This window comes from Erythrolamprus reginae, chromosome 1, assembly GCF_031021105.1.
Source record: "Erythrolamprus reginae isolate rEryReg1 chromosome 1, rEryReg1.hap1, whole genome shotgun sequence".
Taxonomy (NCBI): Eukaryota; Metazoa; Chordata; class Lepidosauria; order Squamata; family Dipsadidae; genus Erythrolamprus; species Erythrolamprus reginae.
Genome location: NC_091950.1, coordinates 326,961,195 through 326,979,333, shown reverse-complemented (window position 1 = coordinate 326,979,333; position 18,139 = coordinate 326,961,195). Strand labels below are relative to the sequence as shown.

Below are 18,139 nucleotides of genomic sequence, written 5' to 3'. Positions count from 1 at the left end.
ATATATATTTATGTATTTATGTATGTATTTATTCATTCATTCATTCATTCATTCATTCATTCATTCATTCAATTTTTATGCCGCCCTTCTCCTTAGACTCAGGGCAGCTTACAGCATGTTAGCAATAGCACTTTTTTAACAGAGCTAGGCTGTTGCCCCCACAATCCGGGTCCTCATTTTACCTACCTAGGAAGGATGGAAGGCTGAGTCAACCTTGAGCCGGTGATGACATTTGAACCGCTGACCTACAGATCTACAGTCAGCTTCAGTGACCTGCAGTACAGCACTCTACCTGCTGCGCCACCCTGGAGAAAAGTAGTCAGACCTATGAATATTACTCAGATTTAAGACAGAGGTGGGTTCCACTTACCTTCATCACTGGTTTTCACTTCCACGCAGAAGGTGGATTCAGGAGCTGATCAGGTGTGCTTCGGGTGAAGAAATAAAGGTCACTATTTAACCCAGGGGCAGGCGAGATCGGGGTCAAAGCACAGAAGGAGGAGAAGCCTTCCACACAGGAAAATCGGCCAAAAATTCAGGAAAAAATGTGGTGAATACGGACCGGCATAGACAGGACCGGGTCCATGATACCATAATTATATAACTAGCGGGTCGCTAACGGTTAGGGCGATCTGGTCTGAACCGGGAGGAACCCACACTTGATTTAATCTCTCAATATTTTCTCTGTGTTATGCCCGTTATTAGCCCCTTCCCTGTGTTAGCCCGTTTGTTGAAGTGTGCAAAACATACAGTACTTAAGGAATATACGTACATGTATAATATTTCTGGTACCTGCAGAGTGTTCACATAAAAGCAATCGTGGGTGTGTCAGCAAGTGTCAGATGTGACCTAGCCTGAAGGGAAAAAAAATAGAGTTCTGTTTCTTCCTCGTCCCATATGAATTCATGAATTTTCTTCATTGCCAAATTGCCTCTGCTGAACACTGACAAATAAAGACCAGCACTGGACATTTGTCAAATTGCAAGCAGATAAAGATGTGTCTTCATTCTGCTGGCAGCTGAACTTTATTTTCCTGCTGTTACCATCTAGTAAGATCATTTGACTGTCTGGAAAAAAATGTTTCGGAACTTTACACCGGATAATGAAGGGTAAGTAATACTATATTTGTTTGATGATTAAGTGATTTAGGATCCAAAGTAAAAGCCTGATTTATCCCTGCCAGAAAATGCTCTTTTTGGTCTGTTCTTGCAGCACACCTTCACATTTTTCTATTCTTGTACAATCTTTCTGCTATTGCAGGTATTTAACTATGGTTTTTTTCTTTTAACTATTACATTGGTGTAGAATTTTATATTACCTGTAATATGCCTGATTTAACCAGCAGCTCACTTCACACATTGAGTGAAGCTATAATATGGCTTATTTGGGATAGGAATGTATTGTAATGTGAATCTAGCTGTTTATTTATTTAGGGAATTTAACACCCACCTATTCGTACATGGCGACTCAAGGCGGCTTACAGAATACAGAAGTCGCCTGTTTGTTTTCTTAACCATTGTTTACAGCTTAGTGATATGTAGTGATGAACCCAGCCTGGGGTGGGCTGCTGTCTGGACGGGGGTGGGGGGACGACACAGTGGAGTAGCGAAAATGGATCTCCACCCCAGAGCACCCAATTTGCAATGAAAGATGTTGAAAGAAAATGCAGGGCATCCTGCATAAGCCATACCCACAGCATGGTAGTCAAAATTTTGGTAGCCCTTCACTGAACCCAGCCCATTTGGGCTTATTTAGCAAATCATGGCTGAAAAACGAAATATGCCCTAGTGCAGAAATGTGAAGGCTCGCACCCCAAACTTCCAGTTATATAGTTTGAGAAATTCAGAAATGCCTATTAACAAATTGACAGTAACCGTGCTTCCCTACTGATGTTGTGCTTTGTGCAAGATACATATTGGCATGAATTCATCCTCTGGTGGTTTTAATCTCACTTTTCAGGATTGACTAAGATGGGTGTCAAACAAGGTCCAGGGGCCAGATCCAGCTTGTGGGGTGCTTAGATTTGGCCTGCGGGGCTGCTCTGGAAACAGTGAAGGACTGGCCCGTGGTGCCTTTTCCAACAAAAACAGCTCCATTTTCGCTGCCAGGGGATTGCAGGAGGCTATCACAGCCAAAACTGGAGGTTGGGAATTCGTTTTCATTGGCAAATCGCTCAGGTTGCCATAGGCACCCTGACACAGTGAAATCAAACTGGTCACACCCAGCCTGGCAATGCCCCCCCCTCCCTGAGATCAAACACAATCCTGATGCAGCCCTCAATGAAATTGAGTTTGACACACCTGGCCTAAGAAATGCAATGAATGTATAAACTCATCTCACGAGTCCTTTACCTTTCTTTAAAACGTTATTTCATTTCTTTCACTTTTCTTAAACCGCACTTCAGAAATCTGTATATGCATGCATTCACATCCCAAATAAGTGCATTAGTTATTTGTTGCATCTATACCACAAGAACACACGAGCACACAACAGATACACATTTAAAGCAAACAGCATCAAATTCGACTGCAGGAAATACAACTTTAGTAATCGAGTCGTTGATGCATGGAACTCACTGCCTGATTCTGTAGTATCATCACCTAACCCCCAAAACTTTACCCTTAGACTATCCCACTGTTGACCTCTCCCGATTCCTAAGAGGTCAATAAGGAGTGTAAATAAATGTACCAGCGTGCCTTACGTCCCCTGTCCTAATGTTTCACTCTTACAAGTATCATGTATATAAACATTGTTATATCTTTGTATACTACCAATAGGTACTTGACAAAACAAATAAATTAAAAAATGTATAAATAAATAAATATCCTGCCTTTTGTTATGAGCATCAAAGCTGACCTACATGAAGCTTCCTACATTTCATTCTCACAGCTATTTGTGAGATGAGATGAGGTGAGGCTGAGAAAGGGACAGACTAGTCCCCTGGGTTCCAATGAGCCACAAGGCTGAATGGAAAAACCTGAAGCGGAAATCTCCAAGTCCTTCAACTAGTTCCCTGTTCAGTGATTCTTTTCACTAGGAAGTCATTTGGAAAAGCCAGATCAGGAGTAAGCAAGAAAAATGCTTGAACAGAGATGCTAGAATGCTAAGAAGCTGAAGGAAAAGTTATTTTTTCTGCTTTTCCTGTTGTTCTATTACCTAAAAGCCAATGCCACAGTCAGACCACTAAAGAAAGAGCCAAAACAATGATTAAAGAGAGGAGACAAGCAAGGTGGTTAAGAACTGTTTCAAACTCCCCACTGTTTATAAATGTATCTATATAGATATCTATTGGTTTGTTTATTCAAGCTCATTATATATTAGAATTAAGCATTATTTCCATGAAAAACACTGTAACTATCATCATAATTTTAGTCCGTAGACGTAGTTAAGTTTAGTTCATAGAAATAGTTGCCAGTCTGTCCGGAAAGTGAACACAAGAACAAGGGGACACAATCTGAAGTTAGTTGGGGGAAAGATCAAAGGCAACATGAGAAAATATTATTTTACTGAAAGAGTAGTAGATCCTTGGAACAAACTTCCAGCAGACGTGGTTGGTAAATCCACAGTAACCGAATTTAAACATGCCTGGGATAAACATACAGTATATCCATTGTAAGATAAAATACAAGAAATAGTATAAGGGCAGACTAGATGGACCATGAGGTCTTTTTCTGCCGTCAGTCTTCTATGTTTCTATACATGGCTATCCTTTCCCTCATTATTCCACCCATTATATCCACTGAGAAAATCAGCCACAATTCTGCCATTATAAATCATACAAGTCCAACCACTGGAGCCCTGCCTGCCCCACCTATGTCAGGGAAAAAACTGGAGTTGTCTCCAGGATACAGTCACACTTTTAGGGAACAAAGAGAGGTTTTAATATTTTTGATATTCCAAAGTTCCTGGCACCAGTTCTTGAGGAATTTAGTGAGGGTCTTTCTCAGTCCTTTTCAGAGAATCTCTGTCTCTTAATTTCAGTGATAAGCAATCAAATAATGACTATTTGCATGAAGGGGATTTGCCCCGCCTACATAATGCAACTAAATTTAGAAATTAAAAAGATGTGTTAGGTATATAAGGAAATATGTTCACTGCAGATGTAGGCATTATTATTCCATCTACTAAGGATGTTCCCTAAATATGTTTCCGTGGTTTTCATTTTTTTACCTCGTCAAATGCTTTCACTCCTTCTGTTAAAATTCTCAGTGTCATCCCAAATTTAGAGAATAGTCTCCTGTGACAAGGAGATTCCCAGGTTGAAGGTTGTCAGAATCCCTACAGAATCTTTGAATATTGCCCTTCATTTCAGGGTCATGGGTTTCTCATCTTAAAAACATTTCTCAGCTAAGGTTTTGAAAAAAATAGAAGTGAAAGAAACTTTTTTCCCTTTTTTGGGCTGATCAGCAAAGGCACATATGCCTGCCATCAAACCCAGGGCTCTCCTATTGGGAGATATAATGTACATTTTAGTAGATCACATTAATCTTTATGACAGATGGGATTGCTGTTTGAGCCTTGAAGATCAGCAAACATTTCAGCAAGAGTTGGACTGAACTGCCATTGCCAAACCTGTATCAAATGGGTGGATAGGTAATTTCTAGAGAGGGGGGAAAAAAATCCACAACATTTTCAGGCTTACATTAATGGCACAATTACTATGTTGTTTTTTATTTGGTTGCTTGGTTGCTTATTTGTTTGTCTTCTATACCGCCCTTCTCCAAGCGAAGGTATTCCTTCATGTTGCCTTCTTTTGGGATTAATTCAAACCTAGTAAATCTGGAAGACTATAGATTTCTAGAAAAGTGGGGTACAGGACATACAACCATGTTGTTGATTACTGTATTTTTCAGAGTATAAGATGTACCGGAGTATAAGACACACCTCAGTTTTGAGGAGGAAAATAGGGAAAAATAATCTGCCCACCAGGTATTGATCTGGCTAGTCTTTATTCTGGTCAGGTTCAGCACATTGGTTTGCTGGTTTTGAGTCCACCTGCTTGCTTTTAATCCCTTGGGTGGGGATAAAAACAGCTTCTAAAACACTTCTCTTTTTCTTCAGAGAGAAACAATGAGAAAATCAGGGAAAGGGATGATTGCTTCACTCATTAGCACCTTGTTAGGGCTGAAAAAAAGGTGGAAGATTGCTTACTAGCAAAGCAGGAAGATTACTTACTTACTTACTTACTTACTTACTTACTTACTTACTTACTTACTTACTTACTTACTTACTTACTTATTTATTGGATTTGTATGCCGCCCCTCTCCGGAGACTCGGGGCGACTAACAGCAATAATAAAACAATGTACAATAATAATCCAATAAATACTAAAAATGATTAAAACTCATTAATATAAAAAACCAAACATACATACAGACATACCATACATGAAATTGTAAAGGCCTAGGGGGAAAGAGCATCTCAATTCCCCCATGCCTGGCGACAGAGGTGGCTTTTAAGTAGCTTACGAAAGGCAAGGAGGGTGGGGGCAATTCTAATCTCTGGGGGGGAGTTGGTTCCAGAGGGCCGGGGCTGCCACAGAGAAGGCTCTTCCCCTGGGTCCCGCCAAGCGGCATTGTTTAGTTGACGGGACCCGGAGAAGACCCACTCTGTGGGACCTAACTGGTCGCTGGGATTCATGCAGCAGAAGGCGGCCCCTGAGATGTTCTTGTTGTTAGCGCTCTTTAGGGCTGAATAAATGCTCATCTGATTATTGGAGGGAGCAGCAATGAAAGAAGCAGGCAAAGGAAAGAATGTTTAGATCATGTTAGCACCTTGCTAGGGCTAAAAAAAGCTTAGTAAAAGCTACATTGGAGTATAAGACAAACCCAAATTTTCAGCCTCTTTTAGGGGGGAAAAGATGTGTCTGATACTCTGAAAAATACGGTACTTATTAACTAAGTCATATTTGCATGTCACAACTCAGGTAAGAGGGGATAGTGTCCATTGGAATAACACATCCAACCAGATGTGAGATTTGTGTTAGGGTTAGTTTTAATATCAAACAACACTAGATTTGTCTTGAGCTGAACTAGGCTTATATGATCAGGCAGATCCTGCAAAGATTTCAGAGAAGATTCACCTTCAACAGTGCTAAGGTGCCTCTGAACCATCTGGGCTACTGGATTTTTGTTTCAGAGAGTTCAGGAAGTCCCAGGTTACCAGCTACCTGTCTGCAAATCATTATTTGTTTTGAGTGGCACACCCAGGGTGGGCTACTGCCCAGGGGGGATGCAGTGGGGTAGCAAAAATGGAGCTCTACCCCAGAACACCCAATTTGCACTAAAAGATGTTGAAAGAAAATGCATAAGCCATGCCCATAGGATGGTAGTAAAATTTTTGGTAGCCTTTTATTGGGCACACCCAAGGCTATCTGCTTCCTGGTCTTGGTCTATTTACTCCAGCTGATACCGTGTTTCCCCGATAGTAAGGCAGTGTCTTACTTTCTTTTTACCCCCAAAAGCCCCACTATGTCTTACTTTCGGGGTATGTCTTACATTGGAAAGGAGGCGGGCGAAGGAGGGCGCAGCTCCGGACCCCCCCCCCTTTCCACCCCTTGTCGCCCGAGACAAGGGGCAGCGAGGCAGGGGAAGAGGCGGTGGCTTCCGAGAACATGTTGCTGTTATTTCATTGACAGAAAGCCTGCAGCGAGGCACATCGGAGCAGTAAATGGAATTACTACTCGGGATACAATCTTCCGCCCGGAGCGCCTCTTTAGCCCCAAAGCTGTTTCCCTGCAAGTGAGCGGATGTGCACCATCCCCGGAAGCGAGCCAGTTTATGCCCTGGAAACCAGCTACTCTTCCAGCCAAGGCACCTTTTGAACTGGGGGAGACCCCCACCACCTGGCAATGCACAATGGCCCTCCTTGCTCTCCCTTCTCCCCCACCCCACCCCAAGGTTGGGCTTCTCCACGCGCTTCTGTTCAGCCCCAACTCCGAGCGAACCACCTTCCCTCTTTCTCCAACGGAGCGGCATTGCAAAAAAACCCAAACACATCTTACCTCTCCCCTTCCCCCAACCCCGGCCTCTTTCACACAACCCGACCCGGAGAGAGTGCTGGAGACGGCGCACGATTCACAGAAGTTTCTCCTTTGTCGGGCGACAAGGGGTGGAAAGGGGGGGGGGTCCTTTCAAGCGGCGCTGGGTGAAAGAGGGCGGGCGGCCAGCAGCAGAAGGCGAGAGGTGCCTCCTTCTCCAGCTCTCCGGCAGATCGAGCGTGCGAAGAGGCACCTCTCACCTTCCGCCGCTGCTGGCCGCCCTCTTTCGCCCAGCGTCGCTTCGGAAGCCACTGAACGCCGTCAGGGGGCGCTTGGCGACCGCCTCTCCGCTCACCAAGTGGCGGTCGCCAAGGGCCCCCCTGACGGCGTTCGGCGGCTTCCGAAGCGACGCTGGGCGAAAGAGGGCGGCCAGCAGCGGCGGAAGGTGAGAGGTGCCTCTTCGCGCGCTCAATCTGCCGGAGAGCTCGAGAAGGAGGCACCTCTCGCCTTCTGCTGCTGGCCGCCCGCCCTCTTTCGCCCAGCGCCGCTTGAAAGCCCCGTGTTTCCCCGAAAGTAAGACATATGTCTTACTTTCGGGGTATGGCTTATATTAGCCGACCCCCCTGAAACCCGCCATATGTCTTACAATCGGGGGGGTCTTACTATCGTGGAAACACGGTAGCAAGCTGAAGCAGTTGTGTCTTGCAAACACAAGTAACCAGTTTAAGAGCATGCTCATGATAATTGTTTGAAACGCTCTTCTTGTTTGAAATATTAGCTGTAAAACAGAATGAGAACTTAGAGAAGAAAATGCATGGGAATTTTTCTGTCCCATGTGTATTCCAGGGGAAAAATGCATTTAGTGCAACTCACTAGAGAGTTGTTAAGAAAACAAAGGACAAGATATTCCACGCATATGGGCTGACTGTGTAAGAAAGAACAGAAAAGGGAATAGGAAGGAAAGAGAAGCATACACATTTAGGTGCTAAGAGGAGCCAAAACTATTGTGCTGTAGTTTGTTTTGTCTGAGTGACCCTTCCCTTTGTTCAGCTGCCAGGTGCAAATAGCTACATCTAAATATAGAGGAAGGAGTTCAGTTTGGTGGAGATACAAATAAGGTCATCTGTGTTCTTTCTGCAGAGTTTTAAATTGGCTCCCGGTCAAACTATTACATTTTATAGGACTTGTTAAAATTGGAAAGCAACAACAAGAAAAGAGCAGGTAGATGGAGTGAATGCACATGCTATTTGTTCTGAGCACAGTTTCAATATTTTTCCAAGACTCTGAAAAATCCACTCCTTGAAATAATAGTCTCTTTATTTATGTTCACACCAGCTTAGATACATTAAACTTAGGAAGGTAAAATGCAGCGCAACAAGACTGAAGCGATTTCTCTCATCTTGAACTCTAACCGTTCTGGGAAGTGTTCCAAACATTCCCTTCATTAACTGGCTCGGAGATAACAGAACTATAAATCATCACTTTAAGTGCATCAGTTTACTGGGATTCATAATAAATTCAACAGTGCACCTTCTGACTCATTTCGAAAACCACAGCATGAAGTTTATATTCTTTTGTTTCAGGAACACCACGAAATCTCTGCCATTCTCTTTGATCAACATTGTCAAACCCTGCCTTCACTTCCTACTCTAACCTGGAAATGACATCTTACAATCCACAGAGCTATTTATATGGATTAATGCCTTTTGCCTTGTATTTCTTCTCTTCTTTTTACCCTTCTTCTATATCTATGGTCTATTCCAGTGACGGCGAACCTATGGCATGAGTGGCACGTAGAGCCATACCTGCTGGCACATGAGCAGTTGCCCTAGCTCAGCTCCAACATGCGTGTGTGTGCCAGCCAGCTGATTTTTGGCTTGCACAGAGACTCTGAGAGGGAATTTTTGGCTTCCAGAGAGCCTCCGGGGGATGGGGGAGGGCATTTTTACCCTCCCCTGGTTCCAGAGAAACCTTTGGAGCTTGGGGAGGGTGAAACATGAGCCTACTGGGCCCACCAAAATTGGAAAACAGGCCATTTCTGGCCTCCAGAGGGCCTCCTAGGGGGCAGGGGGGGGTGTCTGTTTTTGCCCTCCACAGGCACGGAATTATTTATTTATTCAATTTTTTTAATGCAACCCTTCCCCTTAGACTCAGGGTGGCTTACATGTTAGCAATAGCATTTTTTAACAGAGCCAGCATATTGCCTCACAATCTGAATCCTCATTTTACCCAACTCGGAATGATGGAAGGCTGAGTCAACCTTGAGCCGGTAATGAGATTTGAACCGCTGTCCTGCAGATCTACAGTCAGCTTTAGTGGACTGCAGTACTGCACTCTACCTGCTGCACCACCTCAACTCTTTTATGAATTATGAGTGTGGGCACTCGCACATGTGCAATAGTGCGTGCCCACGCTCTTTTGGCACCCGAGGGAAAAAAGGTTTGCCACCACTGGTCTAACCATTCATCTCCTGATACATTGTCCTCACTACCTGATAGGGACCAACTTCTCATTGTAACATCACCCCCCTCTGGCACTCCCACATCACTATCTTCCTCACTCTCGGCTTCCCTTTCGTCTGACAGCCTCTCTAACCCAGGATAACCTGAGGGACTTTGCTCATTGTCCTCAGAATCAGGCATGTCCTGAGACTGACAAGGATCACTCACAACACTATTAACCAGTGTTCCCTCTAATTTTTTGGGGGGGTGGGCAGAAAAGTATAGTGTCTGAGCAGCAGTCCCTTTGGGACTGGGCGGCACAGAAATAATAAATAAATAAACAAACAAACAAACAAACAAATAAATAAAAAACCCACCCTGTTTTGCCTCAGAGAATTTCAAAATAAAATACTGTACTGTGTGTCTATAACAGTGAGCTCATAATAGGGCAACTCTATCAATATCAAAATGCCACTTAAATAGTTGAACTAGTTTCAAACTAGATTTTGATTTTCTTTCTCTCTTCCTTACTCCCATTCTTTTTCTTTTTCTTTTCCTTCCTCTTTTTTCTATCTGTTTCTCTCTCTTCCTCTCTTCCTCTCTCTCTCCTTCCCTCTCTCTCCTTCCCTCTCGGCTTCTGGGCAGGTTTGGAAAACTCTGAGTTGATGATGATTTTTAAGTGAGCGATTGCTCACTGCTCAGCTTAGAAGGAACTATGCTATTAAGTAAAAAAAAAGAACTGCTTGACTAAAAACTTCACAATTTATCGGCTAAAGTGTGGAAGTATTTCACATCAGGTTTGACCCTGGGGGAGCTGGGGTGTGTGGTCAGGGGGAATGGTCAGCTCAATGTGTCACTCATCTATGGGGCACCTGGGGTGGCCTGGGTGGCCCTCCTAGGCTCTATTTTCTCTGGCAGAAGCACCGCGGCCCAGCCCTTCTCTGCATCCAGGGCCACCCCACAGACCAGATTAAGCACCCCGTGGGCCAGATCTGGCCTGTGGGCTTTGAGTTTGACACCTCTGACGTACGAAGTTCAACAGTCTTAATAACGATGGGGTTATTTCTATTCTTACAGGGAAGAGAACACTGGTCTCTCCATACAAGGCTTGATCACCGAGACCACTCCTATTGATCATGAAGCCACGAGAAATAAGACCCAATATTTTCTCATAGAACAGAAGACTCTGCTAATATTTTCATATATTACTCTACCTTTCCTGATTTTGGGACTTTTCAGCAATGGAGTTGTTTTCTGGCTTCTCTGCTGCAGAATCAAAAAGACTAAATACACGGTATATGTACTGAATTTAGCCATTGCTGATTTCACTCTCCTCTTCTGTCAGATCATTAACAATGTAATTGAATGGAGTGACACTCCTTGGGACTGGAATTTTTTTTTAGCATTTGATATCTTGACCTTTTTTGGGTACAATAGCAGTTTTTTCCTATTGACAGCAATTAGTGTGGAGAGGTATGTGGGGGCATTTTTCCCTCTCTGCTATCGTTTTAAACGGCCAAAGAATCTTTCTACCATATTGTGTGCTGTCCTCTGGATCTTTTCCTGTATCATGCTGGGAATAGATTATATATGTTGGCAGGAATACTTGTATTCCACAGCAAGTAATTATCCTGCAAATATAGCCGTTGCCACTATTTTCATGCTATTTTTGCCAGTTATGGTCTTTTGTAGCTTCAGTCTGTTTATCAAAATATCGAGATACCCAAAGTCAAAATCTCCAGCTCGCTTTTATCGTACTGTTGTTATCACAGTCATTCTGTTTCTGATTTTAGCTGTGCCTCACAAGATCCTTTGCATGATAGAATACATGTGGCCAGCCACGTACATAAATTGGAACATTCTTCGTAGCTTTTCCTTGCTTAATTTAATCAACAGCAGCCTCAATCCTTTTGTTTACTTTTTTGTTGGAAGACAGAAATGGCGGCATTCCAAGGAACCCTTGCATGTAGTGATCTATAGGTCCTGCAATGATGAAACACTGGATCAAAAAAGCAGTGAACAAGCAGCGAACAAGCAGCACTAAAAGCAGCTTTCTACAGATCCATTTGGTGACAGGTGATTGATTCATTCAAAAGGCTGCTTATGAAGAAGTCAGTTCTCTAACATGTTCCAGAATGATGGTTTGCCAAGGACAGATTTCCTTTGATAACCACACCATCTCTCTAACTGATGCCTGGGGTTTTTGTTTTCTTCATTTTCTTTCCATTACTACGATATATAATTTTACATAATGATGTGCCAAGTGTATTGGTGGTTATTGAAATGGATGTCCAAATGCTGCTTCTATGTTGGTTGAGGCAGGCAGGATTCCCTTGGGTACCATTTGTTGGGGGTCAGGGGAAAGGGAGGGTTTTTCCTTCTCCTTCTATTACCTTCATTGTGTATTATTGTGTATTGGACAAAATGAATAAATAAAAATAAATAAAATAAAATAAATAAGATCCCCATGTACAATTGGTGGGCCTCTGTGTCACACAGAATGGACTCTATGGGCTTTGGCCTGATTCAGCACGGCTCTTCTTATGTTCTTATGTCCTTGGATTGGGTTTTTAGATAATCAACCATTATTGTTTGCAGCTGATAACAGACTGCCTTTCTCAATAACCTCGGTCCTGGCTCCTGGGAAATCCAGTTTTTTTCAATATGCAACGAGGCATGGGCCAACGCTCTAACTGTGCCCATGTGCAAACGTCTTTTGCATTGTGCCATTTATTTTACCTCACTGGGGCCAGAAGCAATATAAACCTGGATATCGCGCGTGTGTGCGCGCCTTTGTGCACATGCACAGAAGCCAAATCACGCACCAGGCGCACACGCAGTTGTGTGCTCCCGGTGCGTTCCGGTAGGGCTGGGATTGGTAGCCTGCCCCTGTCCCACTGAGCACCCAACCATATGTTACTTACTTCCTTGGAGGGTTTAACCAGCCAGGAGGGGCTGGTTAAAGTTTTTTTACTGCCAGTTCTGTGGGTGTGGGTTGGTAGGCATGGCAGGGGAAGGATACTGTAAAATCTCTACTCCCATCCCACTCCAGGGAAAGGTTACTGCAAAATCCCCATTTCTTCCCGATCAGCTGGGACTAGATGGGAGCAAGGCCAGTCAGATGTGGTTTTTACCTGTTCTCCAAACTACTAAAAATTTCCATTACCGGTTCTCCAGAATTGGTCAGTTACCTGCTGAAACCCACCTCTGCTATACATAGTAGGACACCATCCAGAATAGACATATTGGCCATCTATGGGTTTGTAGGGTGAATTTATTCCTACTTTGAGTCTCACATTATTCACTTCCACCATTGAAACCTAATCCAAATTCAAAGCAGAAAGTCAGTAAGGAGGGGCATGAGTTCAGAACACAGGCTACCGAGCTCACAGCTAGGTTAATGTGAGCATGTGCTGCCCGAACCACTTCTAGGGTCATTCAACTTGGTTAGTAGCTGATGATTTAAATATGTTTGGCAGGGCTGTCAAACTTGTGGCCTGCAGGCTGGATGCATCATATGCTGGCCACACCCATGCCCAGTTTAGATAAGAGGAGAAAAGTCCCAATACGTCCCGTGACATTGCCGTGACAACATGAGTTTGACACCTCTGATGTGTGAGATATAAGTCCTATATGGGGCCGTTTTTGCTGCTCTCCATGCACAACTCCTACCACATGAGCTAGCTATTCTAATGTCCAGACATAGGAATGAGCTGGGGAGGAGTGCAAGTGTCATTACAAGCAGCATGAGGACATCAAACACCTATTCCATCTGAATGGTGGAAGGTCTTAAGCATAAAACGTATCAGGAAAGACTTAATGAACTCAATCTGTATAGTTTGGAGGACAGAAGGAAAAGGGGGGACATGATCGAAACATTTAAATATATTAAAGGATTAAATAAGGTCCAGGAGGGAAGTGTTTTTAATAGGAAAGTGAACACAAGAACAAGGGGACACAATCTGAAGTTAGTTGGGGGAAAGATCAAAAGCAACATGAGAAAATATTATTTTACTGAAAGAGTAGTAGATCCTTGGAACAAACTTCCAGCAGACGTGGTAGATAAATCCACAGTAACTGAATTTAAACATGCCTGGGATAAACATATATCCATCCTAAGATAAAATACAGAAAATAGTATAAGGGCAGACTAGATGGACCATGAGGTCTTTTTCTGCCGTCAGACTTCTATGTTTCTATGTTTCTATTAGACCAAATGTCAAACCATCAAGGTGGGGCAGGTCAAGGAGCAGACAGTATATAGTCTACTATTGCTATAAGTTACAACTACAGAATCTTGAAATCCTATTACAGTTTTCTCCTGTTTCCTCTCATAATACAGAATCAAGGCAGAGTTATTGTGGGTTTTTTTTCTTATTCCTCATCCCTCCTCTAACTAAAGTGACCTCAACAGTTCTTGTATTTCTTCTTCAAGGCAATCTCCCAAGCAGCCTGGTTTACTTGGGGGGGGGGGGTTGATAATCGTTAATATAAATGGATTTAGCAATTAAATCAGCATAATTTTCATCAAAGAAAGAGGAAAAGACAAACTCTTAGTGATCTAAAGTTAGACCATTTGGGTAGCCTGAATTAACTTGAAATTATGCTTTATAATAAACTTTCAATTATATTTATACTTCATTAAATAAACGTAGGCTGCTTTAACACTCTGCTTTAATGACTTAAGGCATCAGCTTCGAAACCAGAACACTGGCCTAAGGTCACTCAGCTGGCTTTGTGCCCAACACTGGCACAAAGCCAACTGAGTAACCTTGGGCCAGTGACTTTCTATTAGCCCTAAAAAGGAAACAATTGCAAGCACGTCTGAAAAAGCTTGCCAAGAAAATTGTAAGAATCTCCAAGAATTGGGCATGATTGAACAGAAGAGAACTAAAATAGGATATGAACCAGTGAGAATTCTAAACTATGGTAAAAGTAGCCAGGAGAAGGTATAAGAAATTCACAACTGATTATGGATAAGAGGATGAATTCGGCCAATGAAACTAATCTACAGGAACTCATGAGATGATGGGACAAGGTAAGAAGACGTGGTTAGCAGAATTCGAGACCAAGGTATAAATAATAAATTAGAATTACTTTATAATATGTAAATAGATATACTGCTCTTAAGTTAAAATGGTATTTAGAAAATATGCCCCCATTTTGGTGGAGGTGTATGAATGTTGTTTGGTGGTGGTCACTTTGAGCATTGAGCACACTTGTTATGGGTCGTGTGAATATTTTACTGTTATGCTATTGTAAAAATCAATTAAAATATATTTTAAAAAATCACAACTGCCTTTTTTATTATTTTAGACCTTCCATCACCACCACCATATAGGATGAGTTATCAGATTTCTGTACAAAGTGGAGATGGTTAAAATTTAATGGAGTGACACTTCTAGCCATGACTTCAATAAGGCTGGATTCTGGATATTTCTCAGCTGTAAATATGATACACTATACATCAGTGGTGGGATTCACATTTTTTTACTGCCAGTTCTGTGGGTGTGGGTTGGTAGGCATGGCAGGGGAAGGATACTGTAAAATCTCTACTCCCATCCAATGTACCCGCTAAATTTTTTTCGGTGTGGGCGGAAAAGTATAGTGTCTGAGCGACAGTCCCTTTGGGACTGGGCGGCATAGAATAATAAATAAATACATAAATAAATAAATAAGAAAAAAATCCCTTCTTTTTTATTAAAAGAAATTAATAATTTAAAAAAACCAAAATCCATTACTATTAAATCAACCAGCAAAACCAAAAACATAACTATTAATAAAAACAGGTGAGGGCTGGGTTTTTTTTCTCTGTTATTATTTAAGTGCTTTTACCATATGCTTTAAATCAAGAGTCACTTCTCTCTCCGTTTCTCTCTTTCCTGTCATTCTCTGCCTCAATCATTTTCTCATTTCTCTTTTGTCCCCTTTTTTCTATTATTTCTCTCTATCTCTTCCTTCCACTCTTCTCTCTCTTGTTTTCTCTGTCTCTCTCTTTCTTGCTTTCTTCCTCTCTCTCACTCTCTTCCTTCCTCTCTCATCTCTCTCTCTTTCTCTCTCTCTCCCCCTCTTTCTCTCTCTTCTTCTCACTTTTTCTCTCTTGTTTTCTTTCTCTCTCTCTTGCTTTCTCTCTCTCTCACTCTTTCTCTCTTGTTTTCTTTCTCACACTCTTTCTCTCTCTTGCTATCTCTTTCTCTCCCCCTTTCTCTCTCTCTCTTTCTCACTTTCTCTCTATCTTGCTGTCTGTTGCTCTCACTCACTCTCGTTCTCTCTCCGTTCTTCTCAGCAGTGACGCGCGCACACCCTGCCTGTCTCACCTTTGCCGAGAGCACTTTCGTCCCGGGCTCTCAGCAAGGGGGTTGCAGGAGAGACAGGGCAGGCGTTCTCTCAGCGGAGGCCGGCGAAGGTGATATTCAATGTCGGGGGCGCACGGGCGGTTGCGCGTGCTCCCTATCCCCCTGCTAGCCCACTCGGAATATTCAAAATAAGAAAAGCCTTTGCCGGTGAAGGTTTTTCTTATTTTGAATATTCCGAGTGGGTTAGCAGGGAGATAGGGAGCACGCGCAACCGCCCGCGCGCCCCCGACATTGAATATCACCTTCACCGGCCTCCGCTGAGAGAACGGCTGCCCCCCTTGCTGAGAGCCAGGGACGAAAGTGCTCTCGGCAAAGGTGAGACGGGCAGGGCGTGCGTTCCGGGTGCGGGAGGAGCTGCGCTGAAGGCAGGAGGTGGCGGAGGAGCAGAGGGGGCAGAACGGGCGGGCGGTGGGCAGCGCGGAAAGGCCGAGGGGGCCGGAGGCACTGTGGGGAGGCAGGGGCGGCCGCGGCTCCCTTCCCTTCTGCTGCCGGCGCCTCCCCGCCCCCCGGCGGGCTGGCAGGGGGATGGGGACTGCGCGCCCATGGAAAAGGGTGCGCGGGGCGGTATTTTGGGGTGTGCGCGCACTCATGCACGCAGCCTACAGGGAACGGTGCTCCCATCCCACTCCAGGGAAAGGTTACTGCAAAATCCCCATTTCTTCCCGATCAGCTGGGACTAGGGAGGCCAAGACTAGATGGGAGGAGCAAGGCCAGCCAGAGGTGGTTTTTACCTGTTCTCCAAACTACTAAAAATTTCCATTACCGGTTCTCCAGAATTGGTCAGTTACCTGCTGAAACCCACCTCTGCTATACATAGTACGACACCATCCAGACTAGACATATTGGCCATCTATGGGTTGTAGGGTGAATTTATTCCTACTTTGAGTCTCACATTATTCAATTCCACCAATGAATCCTAATCAAATTCAAAGCAGAAAGTCAGTAAGGGGCCTGCATAAGTGCACCAGAGTGCCTTCCGTCCCCCGTCCTAATGTTTCTCTTTTACTAGTATCATGTATATAAATATTATTATATCTTTGTATACCACCAATATGTACTTGACAAACAAATAAATAAAAAATAAAAATAAATAAATTTAGAAACACACTTAAAGTGAAGAATCCAAAAAGAGTAGATCGTTACAGAATCTTCTGACCTGGAAGGAGCAGAATCGCTGCCATTTCATGATCCTGTTGTTGTTGTTGTTATTATTATTATTATTATTATTATTATTATTATTATTATTATAATTTATTAGATTTGTATGCCGCTCCTCTCCGAAGACTCAGGGCGGCTCACAACAATGATAAAAACAACATTATAATGGCACAAATCTAATATTAAAAAACTAAAAACCCTATCATAATTAAAAACCAAACAGCACATACATACCAAACATAAATTATAATAAGCCTGGGGGAAAGATGTCTCAAATCCCCCATGCCTGGCGGTATAGGTGGGTCTTAAGTAGTTTACGGAAGACAAGGAGGGTGGGAGCAGTTCTAATCTCCGGGGGGGAGTTGATTCCAGAGGGCCGAGGCCGCCACAGAGAAGGCTCTTACCCTGGGGCCCGCCAGATGACATTGTTTAATTGACGGGACCCGGAGAAGGCCAACTCTGTGGGACCTTATCGGCCGCTGGGATTCGTGCGGTAGCAGGCGGTTCCGGAGATACTATGGTCCAATGCCATGTAGGGCTTTAAAGATCATGACCAACACTTTGAATTGTGTCCGGAAACTGATCGGCAGCCAATGCAGGCCACGGAGTGTTGTAGAATCCAAGCCATCCCACCAGAAACTCATGGCCGATGACCTCAAAAATTACTAACTGGAAAAATGAGGACTCTCAACATTAAAACAAATACTCTGTTTGATTCTAAGAATAGTTCATCGGTCAGATTGATTGCATGAGACTTCAGGCCAAAAATCATGACATTAGATCTCAATTGATATGAAGGACAATGACTCTGTGAACTTTGCAACACAGCAGCTAACAGTTTCTATGAGGTCATGAAAATATCACCTTCTGTTTATTACATAGGGCACCCATTATCATGTTGCTGCTGGCCATACCTTTGCAGCAAGCCATAAGGCTTCATATGATGGCAGAAGCATAATCAGACAAGACTGAAAGGGATGCAGTGTAGTAATGGTAGTATTTAGTTTTCTACTTAGCTGCTGTTCTTACCGAATTCATGACGATGTTGTTATTGTCATTGGTCACATTACCATGGTTTTGTTATGTTAACTTTCTATCATGATTGAACATACGAGCACTGAAAGGGAAATGAAATAACAGGTGAAAGGGGTGAAAATGTTATTTTCATCTATGACAAGTCGATATTTTTGGAATGTATTGTAATT

The 18,139-nt window shown here is 43.3% G+C and overlaps 1 protein-coding gene across 1 annotated transcript; it reads left to right on the top strand.

Annotated features, from left to right (window-relative positions):
• The first annotated feature begins 1,077 nt into the window (after nucleotides 1–1,077).
• On the top strand, nucleotides 1,078–11,752 carry LOC139161292 (proto-oncogene Mas-like). The gene is made up of 2 exons (XM_070740220.1): nucleotides 1,078–1,109; nucleotides 10,498–11,752. The coding sequence occupies exons 1-2, from the start codon at nucleotides 1,078–1,080 to the stop codon at nucleotides 11,462–11,464; spliced, it is 999 nt and encodes a 332-aa protein (XP_070596321.1). The 3' UTR covers nucleotides 11,465–11,752.
• Nucleotides 11,753–18,139: the final 6,387 nt, after the last annotated feature.